General features: G+C 38.9%; 1 protein-coding gene across 2 annotated transcripts in view; it reads right to left on the bottom strand.

Annotated features, from left to right (window-relative positions):
• Positions 1-25,181, bottom strand: part of PPA2 (inorganic pyrophosphatase 2) — a 105,650-nt gene that overhangs the window by 65,690 nt on the left and 14,779 nt on the right. Inside the window, exons 2-6 of one of the 2 annotated variants that reach the window (XM_055434163.2) lie at positions 22,269-22,333; positions 18,251-18,295; positions 9,805-9,858; positions 8,286-8,405; positions 105-191 (exon numbers count right to left, since the gene is read on the bottom strand). In XM_055434163.2, coding sequence (XP_055290138.1) covers positions 105-191; positions 8,286-8,405; positions 9,805-9,858; positions 18,251-18,295; positions 22,269-22,333 — 371 coding nt within the window. The remainder of the gene's footprint in view (positions 1-104; positions 192-8,285; positions 8,406-9,804; positions 9,859-18,250; positions 18,296-22,268; positions 22,334-25,181) is intronic. The other variant, XM_055434164.2, reaches the window with a different exon arrangement.

Genomic DNA, 25,181 nt, shown 5'->3' with positions numbered 1-25,181 from the left:
AGAACTTTGACGAGTTGAAGAATTGGTGCCTTCTGAAAAGAACTGAAATTTTACGGCATGACTAAGGTAGAACATATGGTTGAACAACAGTCTATGAAACAAACCTTTGAGCCTATTTCACAAACATCAATAGGATCATTATCTCCACAGCAGTCTGTGCTCTTATCTTTTCGATGGGGATCTTCCCAAGTCTAAAAAACAGAAGCAGGGGTGGAATATAGGTTAATACTCTATAATCTTTCCACATCATCATGAAGTTTTACAGATAGTCATAATCCAAGGAAAAAATTCTCAGAAATTAAATAGGCTCAATGCCAACATGGCAGTACATTCTTAAGCATCATAATAATTAAAACAGATTTATACTATTTCCTCCCATCTGTCTCTCATTTGTCTGTATAATCACATCTGAAAGTGGGTGGTATTTCCAAACACACTCTTCTTCCAAGTTTAGTCATTGTCTAAATTCATGCTCACTTTTATTTGGAGCTTCATTTCAGATGTTCCTGTTGTCTGTGCCCTTGTTTCTACAAAATGTCTGAATTGCTGCTTCCATTTTTGCTTTCTTTGACATGGTAACAGCATTGGGTCTTGCTTTCCAGGTTTGAAAATAAACTTCCTATATTTTAAATGACTTTTAATAGAACAAACCTAGTTTTCCCTTCATAAACTAAAGAACAAGAGAGTATCTACCAAAGAAAATTCATTTTTGAATCATTTCATTCCATTTAAAAGATCCTCCACCTTTTCGTCAAATCTCAAGAATTTGACAAAAGCATGAAAAGATGTCAACTCTTTAGTTTTCTGAAGAGATTATACCTTGTTGCCTACAAACTATATACATGGGCATTTTTATAAATGAACAGCATAACAGAAATTTATTATCAAGTTTAAAGATCCTTTATGCACCATCCTTCCTCAAAACCCTCATAATTAGCTGATTCTGACTAGAACTGTACAAGTTTCCTGAAATTAATCCTTTCAGATTTATAAAATATGCAGAGAACATCATCTCAAGAATCTTATCTAGAATTTCAGATTATCTAAGCCTAGCTCCTCTAATTTTACATAGATAATTAAAAAGGAATGCTGCTGCTGCTGCTGCTAAGTCACTTCAGTCGTGTCTGACTCTGTGTGACCCCATAGACGGAAGCCCACCAGGCTCCCCTGTCCCTGAGATTCTCCAGGCAAGAACACTGGAGTGGGTTGCCATTTCCTTCTCCAATGTGTGAAAGTGAAAAGTAAAAGTGAAGTCGCTCAGTCGCATCCGACCCTTAGCGACCCCATGGACTTCAGCCCACCAGGCTCCTCCATCCATGGGATTTTCTAGGCAAGAGTACTGGAGTGGCTTGCCATTGCCTTCTCCGAAAAAGGAATGCTACTTAGAGCTAAACCCTATAGATAAACTCTAATGTTTTCTTTCTGATTCTAATTATAGACTATTCAGGAATAAGCTAACTCACCATACCAAAAAAAAAACCCGCATAGTAAATGTAACTACAGTAAGTCTAATTACATTCACAGTAAGTCTAACTACATTTCACTACCCTCAAATACTAACATAATTAATATAAGAATAGTAAACACAATTGTTAACCTTACATATTGGTTATAGGTGAGAGCTCACCTAAGTGATACATACACACATATACATACATGCATACCAGGAAGAACATGCCATCTATTAACCCCACTGTACAGATAAGTGAACTGGAGCACAGAGTTTAAACTTGTCCACATTCAGATTCTAAATGGTGGCAACAGGATGAGAACCCTTGCCATTAATCATTATGTTACAAAGCCTAAATTTTAGTATGGGAACTGAACTGCAATTACATTCAGATATAACTCTATTCATGATTCTCTTCCTTTAAATTCCTTCTCTTACTCTCAGAATCTCTTAAGTGTATTTTCCTACTGTTGCCCTTACTACTTCTTATTTTCTATTACCAAGCATCCATTCACTGAGTTAATATTTATTAATAATCTACTCTGGGCCAGGAGTTCAGTTCAGTTGCTCAGTTGTGTCCAACTCGTTGAGACCCCATGAATCACAGCACACCAGGTCTTCCTGTCCATCACCAACTCCCGGAGTTCACTGAAACTCATGTCCACCAAGTCGGTGATGCCATCCAGCCATCTCATTCTCTGTCGTCCCCTTCTCCTCCCGCCCCCAATCCCTCCCAGCATCAGAGTCTTTTCCAGTGAGTCAACTTGTCGCATTAGGTGGCCAAAGTATTGGAGTTAGGAACAGAAATTAACAAGACACACGCAACACCCTAAAGAACACCATGTTAAAAAGTAGTGTAGCATCTGTCACAAATGCTACGAAATTAATCTTAATGTGCTGGAGAAACCATGAAGGAAAGAAAGTGAAAGTGGAATTAGAAAACCCAGAGGCAGAATCAGAAAACATCTGGGAGGTTCCTCCTCTCTAAGGCCGGAATCCTTCTCTGAATCTTCCTTAAACTCATTCTCATTCTCAGAAGGGAGCAAACGTGATAAGCTAGCTAGAAGTCACTCTAGCCTGAAGGACAATACCTAGATTCTAGTCCTATTTTAGCCACAAACTACCTAGGCCAAAACATTCAGACCTCAGAATACTCACCTATAAAAAGAAGGTCTTCAATAAGACAATTGCTAGATACATCCTATCTCTGAATTCTATGATTGTTAGTGGTCATTCGTAATCTGCATAAATACTACCAGTAAACAGGTAGCTCACAAATTAATGAATAACTCAATCCACTGTGGTCAGTTAATTTTTCTACAAAAGTCCTTCTTCGTCTTGACACAAAAACTGTCTTCATTCTCTTCAGAAACTCCAATTGCATTTTTTACCTATCAATTTAGTTCTTTCTGTTGAGGAAATAAATACATACAGGCAAAATTCTTAACCTATCACAATGCTGTTGATTTTAGGGCCAGTTCTTCATGATCTCCCTCACCAGAAAAAATAACATAACGGTTCTGTCTATTTCTAGTTCTGCATTTAGTGCTCTATATCTTCAGGGCTTGGTTATTTACTACAAAAAGAGAGTCACACTAAATGATTTCTAACTTAACTTGAAAATACAGTATAATTTCAAGCAAAGACCAGAAGAAATCTTGACAAATTTAAACTTTAATCACACCCTCTAGTGGAGTTTTAAGTGTCTAGGCTTAAAACTAGGCAGGGAAATAACTTGAAAGGCAGTCAAGCTAGCAAAGAAATATCCAGAAGATGAAAATTCCTAGTCTTAATATTTGTTTCACAAAACTGACAAAGGCTAGCATCCAGACTTTAGAAATAACTTCTACAACTAAGTAAGAAAAAGCAACACAATACAAAATGGGTCAAAGTCAGGAACAGGTAATTCTAAGACGAAACATGAATGACTTATAAATACATGATAACCAATCTGATCAGAGAAATACAAATTAAAACCAAAATGAGTCGCTATTTCAAAAACTTCAAAAATCTGATAACATTAAATACTCATAATTATGTAAGAAGGCTGAAATGCTACTACTAGTAGGAGTGCATATTGTTACAACATCTTCTGTAAACAATTTGGGAATACCTAGTAAAAGGTATGTAACTCAGAACTTGGCAATCTGAATCATAGGCATATACCTGGTAGTATATATGTATACATATTATGTACCCAGAAAAACTTTAGCACAGATTCATGAAAAGCTTTAAAAAAAAGTTTAAAAATCTCTCAAGAGGAATACAAACAAAGATGATTTCTGCCCAGTCCAAACTCAAACTTTGAGGAAGTCACCGTCGCAGTGCAGGAGAGGTTATTAGCGGGGTTACACAGTCTAGGCAGATGAAGGTTTGAAATAACGAGGGCACACTGACGACTAAATGGAGAGGCTTCCACTTAGATGGCATTCTGCTGCTCAAACATTCTTCCAAGCATGGCTGGCTTGGGAACTGCTCTGAACAAATTCCCCACTGTCACAGATGCATCACAAGAGAACAGCAAAATCCAGTTACCCACACATGCCTATGAACCATATGCAACACACACCATGCACTCATGGAGTCACTTATCCCCCAAATATTTACTGATCACCTACCTCGGTGCCACACACTAAACAGGGCATTGAAAGACAACAGCAAACAAAACAAACAGAATCCCTGCCCTCATGAGACTACATTCTAACTAGAACACATTTACAATAAACCTAACAACTAAATTACATATTGGAGAAGGAATCGGCAACCCACTCCAGTATTCCTGCCTGGAGAATCCCATGGACAGAGGAGCCTGGCAGGTTACATACAGTCCGTGAGGTCTCAAGAGTCGGACACGACTTAGCGACTAAACCACCACAAATTATACAGCATGTCAGAAGCTGACAGGTGTAATGGAAAAGGGAAAAAAAATAAAGCATGGAAGAAGAACGATGGGCGTACCCGGGGTACAGTAAAGGGCATTAGAGGCAGACATCATGAAGGAGGCAACTGATGAGCGAACACTGGAGGGCGTGTGTACACTGGGAAACACGTCCCGAGCCGGGGACACAGTGAGTGTGAAAGCTTGAGGCAGGAGCATGCCTAGAGCCTCAGAGGAATCATGAGACGGTCAGCGTTGGGGTTAGGGAGCAGGAGCAGCAGCAGAAGGAGAAGCTGGACATGAGATCAAAAACATAAATGGGCCAGGGGCTGGCTTTCAATTTAACTGGCTCACTCTGTCTTAACGTTGACAAGGAAGCAAAAAGTATATTGGGTACATTTGCTGTTATTTAGTCACTAAGTTACGTATGACTCTTTTGTAACAGCTTGCCAGGTTCCTCTGTCCATGAAATTTCCATGAAATTTCAGAAAGAATACTACAGTGGGTTTCCATTTCCATTTCCTTCTCCAGGGGCTCTTTGCCACCCAGGGATCAAACCCACATCTCCTGCATTGGCAGGTGAGTTCTCCACTGCTCAGACAGTTGGGTACAGGGTAAACATCTCTGGCTAAAAATGGCAGAGAGAACACAGGTCTATTTCCTTTTCCTCACTTCCATCCTACCCACAGTGGCCTCCTTTCTGCTACTCAGACACACGAGCCCTCCTTCCACCTCTAGACTTTTATACCTCATGATTCTTGATCAGTTCCTCTAAATGGCCTGGGGTGGCACTCACTTCCTAAGATGCCACCCTCTCACTTTCTCCTGGTCTCCTTATAGAAAAAAGGTCCTCACTGAGGTCTTCCTCCCAACTGCAACAATTCCAACACACCCTAGACCCATTTCCTATTTGATTATTTTCCAACACACTTACCACCATCTGACACACTATACGTTTTTACTTTTTTTCGGTCTGTCTTAGAATAAAAGTTCCATAAGAATTTTTGTCACTGTTATCACTGCTCTACCTCCAGTACTTAGAACATGGTCTGGTAAACATCAGGTACTCAAAAAATGGGTCCTGAAGAAACGAACAGCTCTGTGAAGGAAGGGCTGGTGTGAAAATGACAAGGGAAACTGGACACACTGAAGATGCTGCTGTGGTGGGAGGGCAGTGAGGAGGACAAAGGCTGCACAAATAGGCTGGAGAAGCAGGGCCAGACCACGAAGGGCTGAGGAGCTATGTTAGCAATGCTTCATTTTATCCTTTCAGCAATAGGAAACCATTAAAAGGTTCTCATATGGACAAAAATGGTATTTTTGGATACTAGGTGGAGTATGAAATTTCAGCAGGCAGTGGTGAATGCAGGGGACATTAAGAACCAAGATTAAGAGTCTAATTCTGCTCCAGCTGAAGAACTATTGCACCTTACAGACTAATATAATAGCATGTAAGAGCACCTTGAACATTCAAACACATCCAGAGGAATACAAAAATTTGTCAGGACTTTAAATAGATGAACTACAAAAAGATGAGCTAATTAGAATCTACTATGTGCCACTGTAGCCACTAATTTAGTTGTTGATCATCCCACCTCCAGGAGACTATAAATGCTTTAAAAAAAAAAAAAAACCACTGTATCATAGTAAAAGTACCAGTGGTAACAACAATGTGATCACTATTCATTAGGCATTATTTTAACATGAACATGCAATAACTCATTTAACCTTAACAGGATCACATGCAGTAAGTATCTTATCATCTCTCTGTTACAGATGAAGAAAGTGAGGTCCAGAAAAACAAAAGAACTTGCTTGAAGTCACATTACTAGTAGGTGGCAAGCTGACTCTAAAATCAACATTCTTAGTTACTTAAGCAGCACTGATCTTATATTTATATCTCATTTTTCTTTGTCTGCTGCTGCTGCTGCTTCTAAGTCGCTTCAGTCGTGTCCGACTCTGTGCGACCCCATAGACAGCTGCCCACCAGGCTCCCCTGTCCCTGGGATTCTCCAGGCAAGAACACTGGAGTGGGTTGCCATTTCTTTGTCTACCCAACACCTAAATACAGTCTAGCACATAAATCCTTAATAAATATTTAATGAAATAAACAAAGAGATGAACTTTAGTTTATCCTATGCTTACTCTACTCTTCCCCTGAAGAAGGATATCGTAACCCACTCCAATATTCTGTCCTGGGGAACCCCATGGACAGAGGAGCCTGGAGGGCTACAGTCTGTGGGGTTGCAAAGAGTTGGACACGACTGATTGATTAAATAACAACTACTCATCTCTTCTGCAGACAGTGTCCCCTAAGCTTAACAAAAAGGTTCTCACCCTTTCACTGCCAGGTCAAACAGAATGTCTACTTAGGTACCTGGGAAGTCAGAAATCCTGTGTTTCAACAAACATTCTCATTCTTAGCACACCATTTTAGAAGTGCCTGTTTTAACCAAGAATGTATCCATGTGGGTGGTCTAACTGCCATCAAAGGCAGTCTGACTCTTTAGAAAACAATTTTCTTTTTTCTTTTCCTGCAACTGTTTACTCTACATGGGCAGCTGGGTTTTGTTTTTTTTTAGTTAGATAAAAAAGAACCCCTTTTCTCAGATATTTCCCAAAAAGCATCTTGGAATTTCACACAAAATATTAAAATTAATAAACAAAATTAAAATATAAAAATATCCAGATAGACAGATGCTCTAAAGGTTTTTATAAACATAAACGCAGATGCTCCTCTATGTCTCCAAACCTAGACTTCTGATTCTGCATATTCTGAGTTTTACTCACTAAATTATCTGGAAGGAGTTACCACTTCCTAGGAATGAGGAAACATGAGAAGAAAACAAAAAAGGAGAAAAAAGGAAGAAAAGCAAATAGTAAGTGTTACTTTCTAATAGGAATGCTGCTTTACCATCACTTAGCCATTGCTTTCATTGCTTCCTACTGAAAAATCATAAATTCTTAATAGTATATAATTAAGTTGCCTTATTCAATTCACAATGAGTTCTGAAAGTGAAAAGGGAATTCATAGGGCCTGGACTCTATCTTAGGCCTGTTCATGCTGATCATGCTCAGCCACCTCTCCAATGGACTCTGAACTCTGTGCTTAGTGCCTATGGAAACTACAATAGAAAGATAAGCTCCCCTCTGGACAGGGGAATCTTGAAGATCACATCCGGGTTACTCATCACCTAAGAGAAAACATACTCTAATCACACCTGCCTCCAGACAAGTCATAAACTCTTTCCGTGTCTATCGGAATGTAATCACAGGCTTATTGATTATTAACTGTTTGAACACCTAACACATGAATGATGGGGTTATTGTGATTGTATTTACCCTTCCTTTGTTTTATGTAAGTCTCAAAGAAATTGGGTAGGTGGGTTCCACGTACACATAGGGTATAAAAGATTTTCACAAATGGTGGTCGGGGTCCTTGGCTAAGAGGAGACTCTGCCTTGGGCCCGCCAGTGTAATAAAGTGCACTCCACTATATGCATTGTCCTTCTGAGTGAGTTTGTTTCCCGGAATGCGTGGCTACAACAAAAGAGGTAACAATTAATAGGTTCATCTGTTAAAGTTTAAAAAGTAAAATTCATACTGTCATGTATGAATGTATACAAAAGCATAACTTGTCATATCCAAAAAAAATGACTGCAGATAAAGGAGATAAAATATTTTCCATTGACTCTTAATAGCCAAGCCCAGAAAAAGAAATGTGTTCAAAATGCCAAATATGAGCATTCTAAATACCTAACTCTGAGATCTGAGTATAGACATATATACAGTTTGAAAAAAAATTTATTGATACAGTAAAATTCCACATTAAAATTTTTTTTAATTTGCAAATCTCTCACACTGACATGTCCTCAATTTATTCAAGTAGTTCACAGGATTTACAAGGCAATTTTTTCAGAAGACAGAGAAGTTTTACCATTATAACAAGAATGTTACCTGAGGGAGGGCACCATAATTCCATATATAACCCTTGTGAGGAAAGATATTTGCCACATAGCGAAGCTTGCCATCCTTTACATCTTGTTTAATGGGATTCAATGGTTCCTTCGTGGCAATCTAAGCAGATTGTGGGAGAAAAAGGGGTGTGGGACATAAGAAATGGTTAATCTTATATTCAAACAGGATTTTTAAATCTGCCATTGTCAGACTAAATATTTGTATTCCAACTTATTGATCAAAGATAACTTTAAAAATAAGTTAACCTGGTTCTTATTTCTAATTTACTGTTTTGTATTAAACTGGAAAGGAAACATCGGATAATATATTTAGGCACTCTATTACTTATGAACTCATTATTTTTAACACAAATAATAAATATTATTGAAATGGCAAGAAGATAAGGATTAATCAACTTGCTTTTTGTTACTATTTGGATTTTCTACCATCAATTTATAATAAAGATTTTTCACTAAGTGATTTCATTTCAAAGTTACCTTTCAATCAAACATATTCAAATTACCATGCCAAAAAAAAAAACTATCCTACAAAAGTAAACAAAAAATAATTGAAGCCATGTTTGAATGAATAAACTTTGCTTAAATTAGGTAAGATCTCATAGGTTCTTGATCCTACACCCAAGTGAGGTAGAGAGTAGCCAAGAACAATAAAACATTGTACCAAAAGCAAGAAGAGCAAAAGAAGAATATAATTACTTTTTCCTATTAAAATATTAACCAAAAAACTTACTATTTTATATTTAGAGAAATAATTCTCCAAATATAGAATCTGCAAAACATATACTGATAAAACTATCTTAACTTAAACATTTAAAATAATACCTACCATCACATCCAAAGTTACATAAGACTTAGATAACTAAACAAAGTACCATAAATTTCACTCAGAAATAGGGACCTTACTTAACTAAAGATGAAATGATAAAATTCTGAAAAGCAAAAGGGAAGTTCTTGATAGGTTTACATCTATCAAGAAAAATCAAGAAAAAATTGTTAATTTTAAAAACTAACCAGAAGAATAGCAGATGCTCTTAGAAAGTACCCAGAAATCAAGAGTTGGCCAGAAAAACACTTTCACTCCTCATAGAGTAAAATTTAATCTAAAGGAGAATTAAGTCCTTAGGAACCAAAATTGTTAGTCCCAAATATGCTGCAATTGTGTCTATGAACAAAATACATCTCATAACCTATTTAAGAAAACCTTAAAAGTATTTGCTATTTTCAAAGACACAGGAGTCAAGGAAAATTAAATAAATATGTGTACAACAAAATAGAGAAGCAAAAAAGAATATATTCTCTTTAAAGTGTAAATTCAGCTTTGAATAATATTTTCTTTTTTGAAAATAGATTCAAAGTAAGTTTACAAGAATGTTTTCCATTGTCCATTATAAAGAAGCTTGTCAACCATCCCAAATTCAAAATATTATGACAAACAACTTGAAACAAAATTTTATATCATTATTAATTATTCCATTTGATGTTAATAGGTTATTTCATACCTCCATTTTAGCATTTGTCCACCGAGGTACTTCCACAACCATGTTAAACACATTCTACAATTTAAAAAAACAACAAAGAAAACATTTTTTTAGTGTTGTCATCTTTTATTTTTTCACTTATCTCCTGCATGAGAATGTTTTATTTTTTTCCTACAAAAAATGTAAAAAATCTGCATCATATGTCTGCCTATGCCTTAAATTCCTAATAAAAAATTAGATAAGAAGTTGGTTAAAATATAACAGAATTTAAGCCTGATTATGTTACTTGACCACTACTGCATGGTGTTAGAAGTTGCAACACTTCTGGAAATACCTTTTCAAAGCAGGGACAGAATCAGAATGGAGCCAAGAAACACGCTTCAATTACTTTCCAACTAAAACAGAAGTGAGCGCTGAGTGTCTCACTTTTCCAGTCTGCAAAGTAAGTGTGATAATCTCTGTCCTCATCCCACACAAGGTTATGAAGATTAATTACGTGCTTTAAATGAAAATACACAGACAAGAAGTAAAATATTTTGAAAATCATAAAAAAAATTTAAATCCAAGTTATTCCTATTGTAATATAAAATTGAGGCCATCAGTACAGGTAGTTATAAAGCTTACAAAGAGTTACAAAGCTTAGCTTAACATTATCTACTGATCTCGGATTCCCTAAAGTTACAAAAGAACCACCACTTCTTTCTACCATTTCTGAACTTGGAGAGTACTTAACAAAGGAAACTCTAGATCAGTGGTGACTAAAAATAATTTTCTACAGTAATGGCCTTACAAAGAAAAAGCCTTAGGTATTCCCTGGTGGTTCAGTGGTAAAGAATCTGTCTGCCAATGCAGGAGACACGGAGTTGATCCCGAGGCTGGGAAGATCCCATATACCAAGGAGCAAATAAGCCCACGCGCCACAACTACTGAAGCCCACACGCCCTAAAGCCTGTGCTCCACAACGAGAAGCCTGAGCTCCTCAACCAGAGAGCAGCCCCTGCTCGCTGCAGCTAGGGAGCCCAAGCAACAGTAGAAGACACAGTGCAGCCAAAAATAAACAAAATTATTTTATAAAAAGAGAGAGAAAGTCTACGCTTAAAGTTGGCTTGCTTGCCACTCTGATATCAGTTACTAACAACTTATCAAAGCAATGGTTTAAAATAGTCTTCATCCAAGTGTGGTCATGGACCAGGGCTAATCTGCAAGTTGACTGGTACCGGCTCCTTTAGAAACATTTATAACAATTTGACCAAGTAGTTTTTATGACTGTCACACCTATTAATAAGTATTTGGAACTTGAATTAAGTTTTTCTAATAGTTCATTTTGATTGTAATTTTTTAAAGTGTCAATATCAGTTCACAAAAGATTAGAAATAAACCAAAAAACTATCTTTTACCACAGATGATTTGAGAAGCAGTGATTAAATACAGTTATTCTCAACTATGCCACACAGTAAAATCACCTGGAGAGATGGAATTGATTTCTTTGTTTTTAAAGAGATTTTTAGAGCCCCCATCACTTACATATTTGAATGCAGTGGTTCTGTGGTGAAGCCAGGGCACTGCTTATTTTTAAAAGCTCTCTAAGCAATTTTAGTATGCAGCCAGAGTTGAGAATCTCTGGTTTAAAGCACTGCTAAACAATATCAATATTGCATAGGAACCTGGAATGTCAGGTCCATGAATCAAGGCAAATTGGAAGTGGTCAAACAGGAGATGGCAAGAGTGAACGTCGACATTCTAGGAATCAGTGAATTAAAATGGACTGGAATGGGTGAATTTAACTCGGATGACCATTATATCTACTACTGTGGGCAGGAATCCCTTAGAAGAAATGGAGTAGCCATCATGGTCAACAAAAGAGTCCGAAATGCAGTACTTGGATGCAATCTTAAAAATGACAGGATGATTTCTGTTCGTTTCCAAGGCAAACCATTCAATATTACAGTAATCCAGGCCTATGCCCCAACCAGTAATGCTGAAGAAGCCGAAGTTAATCGGTTCTATGAAGACCTACAAGACCTTTTAGAACTAACACCCAAAAAAGATGTCCTTTTCATTCTAGGGGACTGGAATGCAAAAGTAGGAAGTCAAGAAACACCTGGAGTAACTGGCAAATTTGGCCTTGGAGCACGGAATGAAGCAGGGCAAAGGCTAATAGAGTTTTGTCAAGAGAATGCACTGGTCATAGCAAACACCCTCTTCCGACAACACAAGAGAAGACTCTACACATGGACATCACCAGATGGTCAACACCGAAATCAGATTGATTATATTCTTTGCAACCAAAGATGGAGAAGCTGTATACAGTTAGCGAAAACAAGACCAGGAGCTGACTGTGGCTCAGATCATGAACTCCTTATTGCCAAATTCAGACTTAAATTGAAGAAAGTAGGGAAAACCACTAGACCATTCAGATATGACCTCAATCAAATCCCTTATGATTATGCAGTGGAAGTGAGAAATAGATTTAAGGGACTAGATCTGATTGATAGAGTGCCTGATGAACTCTGGACGGAGGTTCGTGTCATTGTACAGGAGACAGGGACCAAGACCATCCCCATGGAAAAGAAATGCAAAAGAGCAAAATGGCTGTCTGAGGAGGCCTTACAAATAGCTGTAAAAAGAAGAGAGGCGAAAAGCAAAGGAGAAAAGGAAAGATATAAGCATCTGAATGCAGAGTTCCAAAGAATAGGAAGGAGAGATAAGAAAGCCTTCCTCAGTGATCAATGCAAAGAAATAGAGGAAAACAACAGAATAGGAAAAACAAGAGACCTCTTCAAGAAAATTAGAGATTCCAAGGGAACTTTTCATGCAAAGATGGGCTCGATAAAGGACAGAAATGGTATGGACCTAACAGAAGCAGAAGATATTAAGAAGAGGTGGCAGGAATACACAGAAGAACTGTACAAAAAAGATCTTCACGACCAAGATAGTCACGATAATGTGATCACTGACCTAGAGCCAGACATCTTGGAATGTGAAGTCAAGTGGGCCTTAGAAAGCATCACTAGGAACAAAGCTAGTGGAGGTGATGGAATTCCAGTTGAGCTATTTCAAGTCTTGAAAGATGATGCTGTGAAAGTGCTGCACTCAATATGCCAGCAGATTTGGAAAACTCAGCAGTGGCCACAGGACTGGAAGAGGTCAGTCTTCATTCCAATCCCAAAGAAAGGCAATGCCAAAGAATGCTCAAACTACCGCACAATTGCACTCATCTCACACGCTAGTAAAGTCATGCTCAAAATTCTCCAAGCCAGGCTTCAGCAGTATGTAAACCGTGAACTCCCAGATGTTCAAGCAGGTTTTAGAAAAGGCAGAGGCACCAGAGATCAAATTGCCAACATCCGCTGGATCATGGAGAAAGCAAGAGAGTTTCAGAAAAACATCTATTTCTGCTTCATTGACTATGCCAAAGCCTTTGACTGTGTCGATCACAATAAACTGTGGAACATTCTGAAAGAGATGGGAATCCCAGACCACCTGACCTGCCTCTTGAGAAACCTGTATGCAGGTCAGGAAGCAACAGTTAGAACCAGTCATGGAACAACAGACTGGTTCCAAATAGGAAAAGGTGTACGTCAAGGTTGTATATTGTCACCTTGCTTATTTAACTTATATGCAGAGTACATCATGAGGAACGCTGGGCTGGAAGAAGCACAAGCTGGAATCAAGATTGCTGGGAGAAATATCAATAACCTCAGATATGCAGATGACACTACCCTTATGGCAGAAAGTGAAGAGGAACTCAAAAGCCTCTTGATGAAAGTGAAAGAGGAGAGTGAAAAGGTTGGCTTGAAGCTCAACATTCAGAAAACAAAGATCATGGCATCTGGTCCCATCACTTCATGGGAAATAGATGGAAAAACGGTGGAAAGAGTGTCAGACTTTGTTTTTTTGGGCTCCAAAATCACTGCGGATGCTGATTGCAGCCATGAAATTAAAAGACGCTTGCTCCTTGGAAGGAAAGTTATGACCAACCTTGATAGTATATTGAAAAGCAGAGACATTACTTTGCCGACCAAGGTCCGTCTAGTCAAGGCAATGGTTTTTCCCGTGGTCATGTATGGATGTGAGAGTTGGACTGTGAAGAAAGCTGATCGCCGAAGAATCGATGCTTTTGAACTGTGGTGTTGGAGAAGACTCTTGAGAGTCCCTTATACTGCAAGGAGATCCAACCAGTCCATTCTAAAGGAGATCAATCCTGGATGTTCATTGGAGGGACTGATGCTAAAGCTGAAACTCCAATACTTTGGCCACCTCATGAGACGAGTTGACTCACTGGAAAAGACTGTGATGCTGGGAAAGGTTGGGGGCGGGAGGAGAAGGGGACGACGGAGAATGAGATGGCTGGATGGCATCACCGATTCTGTGGACATGAGTTTGAGTGTACTCCGGGAGTTGGTGATGGACAGGGAGGCCTGGCGTGCTGTGATTCATGGGGTCGCGGAGAGTCGGACACGACTGAGCGACTGAACTGAACTGAAAACAATATCTGGGGTTTCCTTAGTGAAATAGGAATGCTGTCAGTTCAGTTCAGTTCAGTCGCTCAGTCGTGTCTGACTCTTTGCGACCCCATGAATCACAGCACACCAGGCCTCCCTGTCCATCAAAGAATGCCATTTACACAATTAAATATAAATCAAGCCACAGAAATGATGGTTTTTAAGTTCTTCTAGATGAGACCGAAGTTTACCATGACAAAACTGCATACTCATACTGAGATAAAGAACAAAGTTGAGAATGCATTCTCAACAACCGCTCCTTAGAAATATGCCTTATATCTATCTTAGCAACCTTATATACAGACCTGCTGTTATGTTTCATTTTCTATGCTCTTTCATGAGGTACCCCAGCACCTGTTTAAATATGTCTGAAGTAGCTGTTAAAAAGAAAAACCTAAGTAAACGGCAGATGTTCACATAATTTATTCATCCCTGAAAGTCTGGTTATAAGAGAAGAAATGCATGCAGATGAATACTCAGAGGTGACAGAGAAGACAAAGCTGGTGCCAATCCTTTTACAGAACGACACCAACCAAAACCCCTCACAGAGACTTGAATTACGCCAAAAGAACAATGGATCAGGTTTGGATTTTAAGCCTGAAAACTACAATCTTCCTCATCATTTGCTCCTGATCACTAGGAGTGTACTTCCGGTCTGCTTTTCGTCTCTCGGGCTAAAATGCACATGACCTGTAATTTTTTAAAGCCAATGTTAGTCTGCTTATTCTAAGATTAATGTTAATTGCAAACCAAAAGTGGCCTGCTGAACTTTATTAGAAAATCACAAAGACACAAGGGGGCATGTTTCAAATTCGGAATGTTGGGTTAGGGACATATTTACCTCTTCCTTCAGTTCTTTTTTCTATTTTTTTCCCTTCTATTTTTATTGCAGGAAAAAAAAAAAAGGATGAAAAAGCAGTCAGTAGATTTTATATGTGTGTGTGCTCAGTGCTGTGTGACTCCTTGCAACCCCATGGACTGTAGCCCGCCAGGCTCCTCTGTCCATGGGAATTCCCAGGTAAGAATACTGAAATGGGTTGCCATTTCCTTCTCCAGGGGATCTTCTCAACCCAGGCATAGAACCCTTGTCTCTTGTGTCTCCTGAATCGGCAGGCAGATTCTCTAACACTGCTGCTGCTGCTGCTAAGTCACTTCAGTCGTGTCCGACTCTGTGTGACCCCATAGACGGAAGCCCACCAGGCTCCCCCGGCCCTGGGATTCTCCAGGCAAGAACACTGGAGTGGGTTGCCATTTCCTTCTCCAATGTGTGAAAGTGAAAAGTGAAAGTGAAGTCGCTCAGTCGTGTCCGACCCTTAGCGACCCCACGGACTGCAGCCTACCAGGCTCCTTCATCCATGGGATTTTCTAGGCAATAGTACTGGAGTGGCTTGCCATTGCCTTCTCTAACACTGCATTATCAATATTCTTGGGGTGTAAAAAGAAAGGATATAACCCTTCTATCCTCTTTCTAACTCTTAAAATATCAAATAAACTTGGATTTGACATTAAAGCAAAGGCAACAAAGGCAAAAATAAACAAGTGGGAACATACTCAAGTAAAAAGCTCTGCACAGCAAAGGTAACAATGAAAAGGCAACCTATGGAATGGAAGAAAACAGTTGCAAGTCATATATCTGTTAAAGGGTTAATAAGCAAAATATATAAAGAAATCATGTAACTTAATAGTGAAAAACCAATCCATCAAAAAAAAAATGGGCACAGGTCTTAAATACTTTTCCAAAGAAGACATACAGATGGCCAATTTTACTAATCATCAAGGGAAAGGAAGCAAATCAAACTCACAATAAGATACCAGGTCATGCCCATTAGAATGATTATCATGAAAAAAGACATAACAGTACTGGCGAGGATGCCGACAAAAGGAACCCTTGTGCACTGTTGGTAGAAATGTAAGCTGGTGCAGCCACAATGGAAAATAGTATGGAGGTTCCTCAAAAAATTGAAAATAGAACTACCACGTAACCCAGCAATCCCACTTTTGTATATATATACCCAAAAAAAAAGGGAAACAGGATACTGAGGAGATACTTATACTCTACACCCGCTATAGCGTTACTCACAATAGCCAAGACACAGAAACAACTTAAGTGCCTGTCAATAAATGAATGAGTACATTTTTCATATATACAAGGGAATACTACCCAAGTATGAGAAAGGGCAACATCTTGCCTTTGGTGACAGGATGGGTGAACCTGGAAGGTATTATGCTCACTGAAAGAAGTCAGATAGAAAAAGACAAATACTGCATGGCACCACTTACACGTAGAATCTTAAAAGTTTTAAAAAGCCAAATTCATAGAAAGAGAGTAGGAAAGTAGCTGCCACAGCCTGAGGAGTGGGGGAAATAGAAAAGAATTTTTTAAAAAAATCTCAAATCAAAAATCAGGTAGTCACCAACACACAAACTATGTTCTAAAAATTAAATTTTAAGTTGGCTTCCCTGGTGGCTCAGATGGTAAAGAATCTGCCTGCAATGCGGGAGACCTGGGTTCGATCCCTGGGTTAGGAAGATCCCTTGGAGGAGGGCATGGCAACCGACTCCAGTATTCTTGCCTGGAGAATCCCATGGACAGAGGAGCCTGACCGGCTACGGTCCATGGGGTCATATAGATTCCGACACAACTAACTGACTAAGAACTACTACTATATATACTCCATAACCATTTTTCCCACTGAAACAACTGTTTTCAGGGTAACACTCAAAGTCTCTAGCAACCTACTGACTTTGACCCTGAATGTCTATTTATCCATTATGTAGAGCAATGGTTCTCAAACTTCAGAGTGTACAGGATGCCTTGGAACACTTGTTTTGGGCTTTCCAGGTGGCACAGTGGTAAAGAATCCACTAGCCAATGCAGGAGATGCAAGAGACAAGAGTTCGATTTCTAAGTCTGAAAGATTCCCTGGAGAAAGAAATGGCAACCCACTCCAGTATTTCTGCCTCAGAAACCCCATGGACAGAGAAGCCTAGAGGGCTATAGTCCAGGGGTCACAAAGAGTCAGACACAACTGAGTGACTGAGCACAGAACACTTGTTAAATGTGAAGACTACCCAGTCCGCATGAATTTAGTAGATATGGAATGGACCAGGAATCTGAAATATTAACAAGTGCCCTAAGCAGTTCCAATGCAGATGGTTTAGGACCATTCTGACAAACATCAGTTTAGTAAAATAGAAGATGTGGGGCAGGAAAAGCTGATAGGAATTAAACAGCAACACAGCTATGCTTGGAAGTAGATTCAAAGGCTGGGGTCAAAAGTTGCAGCCAGATGAGACTAGAGGGCAGTAAGGTTAGGAAGGGAAAAGAAGGCTAAGGAAGAGGTAGAAATGTTTCCTGGAATCAGCAAGATAAAAAGGCATAACAGAAAGAAATGGGAAGACAGTTATTAGTCAAATGTTCTGTTCCTACGTCAAGAACAATTAAAAGTCTGACAGTCATATATTTGAAAGATGGATTTATAATGTATTTATTTTAGCATATAGTTGGAATATAGCATATATTCCTGGATCCTAGAATAGTCAGATTCATAAACAGAAAGTAGCACAGTGGTTCCCAGGGGCTGCGTGGACGTGGAGTAGAGAGCTATTGCTTGATGGGTCCAGAGTTTCAGTCTGAGAAATGAAAAGTTCTAGAGATGGATAGCGGTGATGGTTGTATAACATGGTAAAGAATTTAATGCCGCTGAACTGTACACTTAAAAAGTGTACAATAAATAATACAGTAAATGTCATGGTATATATATTTTACCATAAGGGAATAAAGTAAAATGGTAATATTGTCCCTAGCTACCTTAAAGAGAGACTAGGAGAAAAACATAAGGACGCACTCATAAGTTCTGCAAGGGAAAATAATTCAGCATCACTTTACAAATGCAGACTACCATCAAGGTCTTTAAAAGACAATATAAGTGATACACACAAATAAAAACCTTTAGATATACCTCATATTCATCATTTCGTGCTCTTTTTGTAGGAATGCCATTTTCCTATAAAAGAAAAGATGGTTATTAGAGAAATGCAATTCAAAAATACAATGAGGTACCATCTCACACTGGTCAGAATGGCCATCATAATAAAGCCTACAAATAATAAATGCTGGAGAGGGTGTAGAGAAAAGGGATCCTCCGACCCTATGGGTGGGAATGGAAACTGGTGCAGCTATTTTGGTGAACAACATAGAGATTCCTTAAGAGAGCTACCAATGATCCAGCAATCCCATTCCTGGGCATATATTCAGGAAAGACAAAAACTAATTTGAAAAGATACTTGGACCCCAATGCTCATAGCAGCACTATTTATAATAGCCAAGACATGGAAGCAATCTAAATGTTCACTGATGGATGACTGGATAAAGAAGATGTTTTATACACATATAATGGAATATTACTCAGTCATAAAAAAGAATGAAATAATGTCATTTGCAGCAACATGGATAGAAATAGAGATTAATGTGCTAAGTGAAGTATGATAGACAAAGACAAATATCATAAACTATCATTTATATGTGAAATCTAAAAAAATGATACAGAAGAACTTATTTATAAAAATAGAAATATTAATAGACTCACATCGAAAACAAACATGATTAACAAAGGGGAAGGCAGGGAGGGATGAATTGGGAATTTGGGATTAACAGATACACACTACTGGATTTGAAATAGATTAACAGCAAGGACCTACTTGCTGTATAGCACAGGGAACTATATTCAATATCTTGTAATAACCTATAATGGTAAAGAACCTGAAAAGAATATGTGTATATATGCATATATATATAACTTAATCACTTTGCTATATACCTGAATCACTGTAAATGAACTACACTTCAATTTTTAAAAGATGCTATTTTTGACTCTAATATTTCATGAACGAATACAGCTGTATTGACTGTACAGCAATAAAAATATGCCTATCGTATAAACATTCCACCAGAGGTTTCCAGAAACCTGATTCAACAGAGAATCCACCAAATGCCCCGTGCAGTTTTCTCTCTGCATTTACATCCCCAGTGCATGAGCATCAAAGTGCTTCATAAAATAAATTATTAGAAAAGCTAAATCTCTTTCAAGAATATTTTCCTAGTTTTTACAAAATAAGCAAAGGCTCGGTTCAGTCTTTAAAGAAAGACTGGCAGTTTCCAGTAATCATGCTTAAAACAGTCATTTCATTGTTGAAATGAAACTCCAGGGAGTGTGACTAACAAGCCATGAAAGTACTCGGCTGCGCCTCCTGCCTGTGATTTCCACCAAGGTGTGATTACCAAGTCTCCATCAAGCACTTTTAAATTAAAAGAGCATTATGCGGCGGGTTGGGAAGAAAAATCACACCATTCACAAATGCTCACACATTATATGTAACTTTTACACACCAAAACAGCTAATGAAGGAAACAAACAGATAAACAATTATTCCAAGTCAGCTCTGATACATCATTTCTTTTCCTAAAATACCACCACCCAAAGTATAAGGTGCAAGAGTTCTAATCATTATGTCTGGGAACAAGGGAAGCCACATTTATACAGCCACTGTGTGTACCAATCTCCACAGGCCCAAAATTCTTTTGCACAACCTGTGACACTTTGTTCTGCTGTTATCAATTTTTCATAAGCCCAAACCTCATGTTCCCCCAAACCCATCCTCCTGAGGCAGAGTGTTATTACTCAGAGGGATGTATGAAGCCCACTCTGTGCTCCACTTACACCCTGGCCTACTACACAATTCCTCCATACAGTACTGTTATCACTGCTCCTGCTATTAGGTACGGAGACTCTGTCACAGGACACCACTCCCCGCCAAGCAGCACCTGCTAGTCACTCCTACCTTCACTCCTCTCCTCTAGTTTTCTAGCACCTTACAGTATTTGCTTGTCGTGTTTATTTTTAGGATGTTAGTCTCCTCTGGCTGAGAAGGAACTATATTCACCTTATTCACCACTGCAACTCCAGTGCTCAAAATAGTGTCTGACTCACAGTAACCACGCAATAACTGTTTACCGAATGAATAAATTAATTAACAAATAAATAGATGAATGCACCCTCTTTAAGCCAAAATCAAAGAGGGTGGTTGGGAGATGTGAGATACCTAGGTTGGACAGCTCACTGGCGCGCGTGCGCACACCACACACACACCACACACACACACACACCACACACACACACCAACACCACACACCACACACACACACCACACACACACAAACACCACACACACACACCCCACACACACAAACACCACACACACACACCCCCGTAGAGCTCTTTACGCTCTCTCACTGGTTCCTTTCTCTCTCCAGATTACATGGCTCCTCGTCCTGTAGCTGAATATTACTCACAAGGAGTGAGCTAGAAGGATTACACAAGAGCAGGATTACACAAGAGCAGCTAAGACCTCTACAGACTTTGTAGAGGATGCTGCTGAATGTCCTCTTCCTTGGATGTCTCTGGGATAATTATTTATGAAAATTTTATAGACATTATAGGAAATGACTACAGTTTTAAATGTATTTGTAAATAATAGTTCAGAATAAAATACCTTTCCTTTTCTTACTGGATCAAGTCACCATTGCCTATTGTCATCTTGACTTCACACCTGCTATTATTTAAAATAAAACCCGAAGAAACGTTAAAAAAAATAAATTACAGTCTGTGGAGTTACAGCACCTACGTTCAAATCTCATCTCCACAACAGACCAGGTCTGTGACCACCGGCAAGGCACTGCACCTCATTAGCAAAATAAAAACGATAACAGTGGCCTGGGCATACTGAAATAATGCAAGTCAAACTCTGAGCACAGTGCCTGGCTAAGCACTTGGGGCACTCAGTAACTCTTGGCTCTCACTGCCCCCCGTTATCATTGTTATGGACAGTCCAGCCCTGTGAAGACCTGGGAGGCAGCATAAATCCTATTCCCAAGTTCCATAACTTTACTGTGACACCTGACAGTCGGCCCCTGAGGTAACACTGGAAAGGTCAAACCAGACTTGCAGCTGCAGCAGCTTCCCACTTTTTCCCTGCCTCTACTGCACACTGATTCCACCACGGTTCTGGAAAACCCAACCCCACTAACCAGCCCCACGGAATCTCATCCTGGAATGTAGTTCTGGTCACTGAAAAACGTGGTAATGAAATAAGCCAGTTAACTACTCGGATCTTACTGAAAGAACCGCCAAGGTTGCGGTGACTACTAACATCACCATCAATGATGCCAGCTCGCCAGCTAGTCAAGAGAGCCCTAGGAATGCTCCAATATTCTGAGCCCCTCTTAGCTCCATCTTCAGATTTCCCTCCAACCTGACTTACATCCCTTCTACCCTCCCACCTCTCAAGTAACTTTAGGTTCTAAAAGAATAGCTATTCAAAGACTACCATTTTTCCAACTGTATCTTTCTAGCTTCGATCTTGTAGAGTGGTTAAAGAGCATGAACTCTGTGGTCAGAAATGCTAAATCAAATCCTTGTTCTGCCACTCACCAGCTATGTGACCTTAGGCAAAGTGTCCAAGTCAAGGACACTTCAGCTCCAGTGTCCTTGGAGATGATAATAGCAATTTTTAAGGATTAAATAAAATGGCATATGTTGACATGGTGGCTAGCAAACAGAAGATAATCCACAAATGTTACCATCTTATTATTACTAATACCACTACTATTCTTATTAAAAATAAGCCTCTTGTTTACCTCCCAAATTCTTAACCTTAAATTTTTATTTGCTACCAAATTCTAAGCCTCATAGACTACTAACACTTCTTTCTTCCCAAGTCCTCCTGGAAGAAACCCATTCTTATCCAAATTCTAATTCATGAAGAAGGCTTATAATCCTGTTACAAAGATAATTGATGCTAATTCTCCTCTGCTCTTCTCTACTGCCAACTAAAACATTTCTTTTTGAAATGCTTCCAAAAAGCATCTGATGGTGATACTAGAAGTATACATTTTCATGCCCCAAACAAGTTAAAACAATACCTCTTCAGAGTCCACCTTCAGAGGAATATCATGAAAGGGGGAAATGTAGTGACCAGCTACATTCTCTGAAAAGGAAAACAAACAAAAACACAGAATTAAAGCAATGAACTAGCTTATTCTTTAGAGCAATTATACTCTTACCCACTTTTAAATTTTGAACAAGCTGTTAATGTTTTTTCAAAATTAACTTTAACTCCCAATTTAAGGTTTATTTCAACTTTTAAAACTTGCTCCAGTCTGATGACCAAAAAGAAAAATGAAAGCCCTCCCTTATCTTCGGGGGATGCCTTCCAACATCCCAATGGATGCATGAAAATGTTGACAGTACCAAACCCCACATAGGTTTGTTTTGTTTTTATTTCTATACACACCTACATATGATAAAGTTTAATTTACAAATTAGGCACAATAAGAGAATATCTAAAGTGCCAGCATCATTACACTTTGGAGCCATTATTAAGTAAAATAAGGGTTACCTGAACACAAGCTCTGTCTGGGCAGCTGGTCTGACAACCAAGACATCTACCTACTAAGTCCGGACAAAGGAATGACTCATGCCCAGGAGAGGGACACAGCAGGACACCACCAGACTGCATCATACTACTCAGAACACAGCGGCACATAATTTAACACTTAATCGTGAAAAGCAAAACCACAAATAAGGGGGACTGCTGGACACACCAAATCAACTATATCTGGGCTGCTGAAACCATTCACTTACCCCTGTGGCTTAAAAATCCAAAGTAAAAAGTCTAAATTAGACTAAAACTCCAAATATGAAAAAATCTTACTTTCGAAAAGAGGCTCATAAATAGGTGAACTGGGTTAAAACTGATGTCAATTTTCCCAAGGGAAACCTAACAACATAATTCCTCATTTCTACTTACAACCACATGAAACAAAGGATTAAAAATCCTACCAAAATAAAAGAAACAAGTCATTTGTTCCACTCAAAGTGATAGGATGCTATTATTAAGGGGAGCTAAAACAAAAACAAACTTCAATAACCGAAACTATTCTATCCTCATTACATACTGAAATATATATGTAAAATATCTTTAGAAGTATATATTATTTAAATAAAATATGAATGCATACTTTTATTGGAATGTGTTTTTCCAAAAGCTGGGCTTAATATAGACATAGAAAATTTTCACTTTGTAATTTCCAAAGTCAAGGTACGTACTACTTCTGGCCTGCTACTTCTTTGGTATAATTTTCAAGTATAGACTTTAAAAATATTTTAATAAATAAAGTGAGGACTGGCTAACACTCCACTAGCAACGAGTATACAGAACACCTAAATCCTGGTTTCTAAATACCATTCTCCAGTGAAAAGAACTAGGGTTTCTTGAAGAAGGGGCTTACTCTATGCCTGGAGCAAAGAAAATACAAGATGAGCTTGGAAAATCCTGGAGTACCAGAAAGTGACTAAGTGCTCAAAAAAACAAAAAGTTACGGGTATGTCAATGGAGAAGGAAATGGCAACCCGCTCCAGTATTCTTGTCTGGAGAATTCCATGGACAAAGGAGCCTGGAAGGCTACAGTCTGTGGGGCTGCAAAGAGTCAGACATGATTGAGCGACTATCACTCACTCACAGGCAAGTCAAAGAGAAAAGGAGCCAACCTGAAAGAGCTCCCAAAGGCCAAAGCTGGAGCAAGTTGAGCAACAAAATAAATAACGGTTAAGGACAAACCTTGGAGACACTGCAGGCTTGGTTCCAGACCAGTGTTAGTAAGGCAAATATTGCAATGAGGAAAGTCACACAAATATATGCTACTAGAGTCAGTGGAGAAATAAGTCCAGAAAGAATGAAGGGATGGAGCCAAAGCAAAAATAATACCCAGTTGTGGATGTGACTGGTGATAGAAGCAAGGTCCAATGCTGTAAAGAGCAATATTGCACAGGAACCTGGAATGTTAGGTCCATGAATCAAGGCAAATTGGAAGTGGTCAAACAGGAGATGGCAAGAGTGAACGTCGACATTCTAGGAATCAGTGAACTAAAATGGACTGGAATGGGTGAATTTAACTCAGATGACCATTATATCTACTACTGTGGGCAGGAATCCCTTAGAAGAAATGGAGTAGCCATCATGGTCAACAAAAGAGTCCGAAATGCAGTACTTGGATGCAATCTTAAAAACGACAGAATGATTTCTGTTCGTTTCCAAAGCAAACCATTCAATATTACAGTAATCCAAGCCTATGCCCCAACCAGTAACGCTGAAGAAGCCGAAGTTGAATGGTTCTATGAAGACCTACAAGACCTTTTAGAACTAACACCCCAAAAAGATGTCCTTTTCATTCTAGGGGACTGGAATGCAAAAGTAGGAAGTCAAGAAACACATGGAGTAACAGGTAAATTTGGCCTTGGAGCACGGAATGAAGCAGGGCAAAGGCTAATAGAGCTTTGCCAAGAGAATACACTGGTCATAGCAAACACCCTCTTCCAACAACACAAGAGAAGACTCTACGCATGAACATGATTATATTCTTTGCAGCCATAGATGGAGAAGCTCTATACAGTTAGCAAAAACAAGACTGGGAGCTGACTGTGGCTCAGATCATGAACTCCTTATTGCCAAATTCAGACTTAAATTGAAGAAAGAAGGGAAAAACACTAGACCATTCAGATATGACCTAAATCAAATCCCTTATGATTATACAGTGGAAGTGAGAAATAGATTTAAGGGACTAGATCTGATACAGTGCCTGATGAACTATGGTCGGAGGTTCGTGACATTGTATAGGAGACAGGGATCAAGACCATCCCCATGGAAAAGAAATGCAAAAAAGAAAAAAGGCTGTCTGGGGAGGCCTTACAAATAACTGTGAAAAGAAGAGAAACGAAAAGCAAAGGAGAAAAGGAAAGATATAAGCATCTGAATGCAGAGTTCCAAAGAATAGCAA

The sequence above is a fragment of the Moschus berezovskii genome, chromosome 5, assembly GCF_049115385.1.
Source record: "Moschus berezovskii isolate FMDL1 chromosome 5, NW_MosBer_1.0, whole genome shotgun sequence".
NCBI classification, from domain to species: domain Eukaryota; kingdom Metazoa; phylum Chordata; class Mammalia; order Artiodactyla; family Moschidae; genus Moschus; species Moschus berezovskii.
The sequence above is the reverse complement of the archived record's forward strand: the minus strand, read 5'-3'. Positions and strand labels throughout refer to the sequence as shown.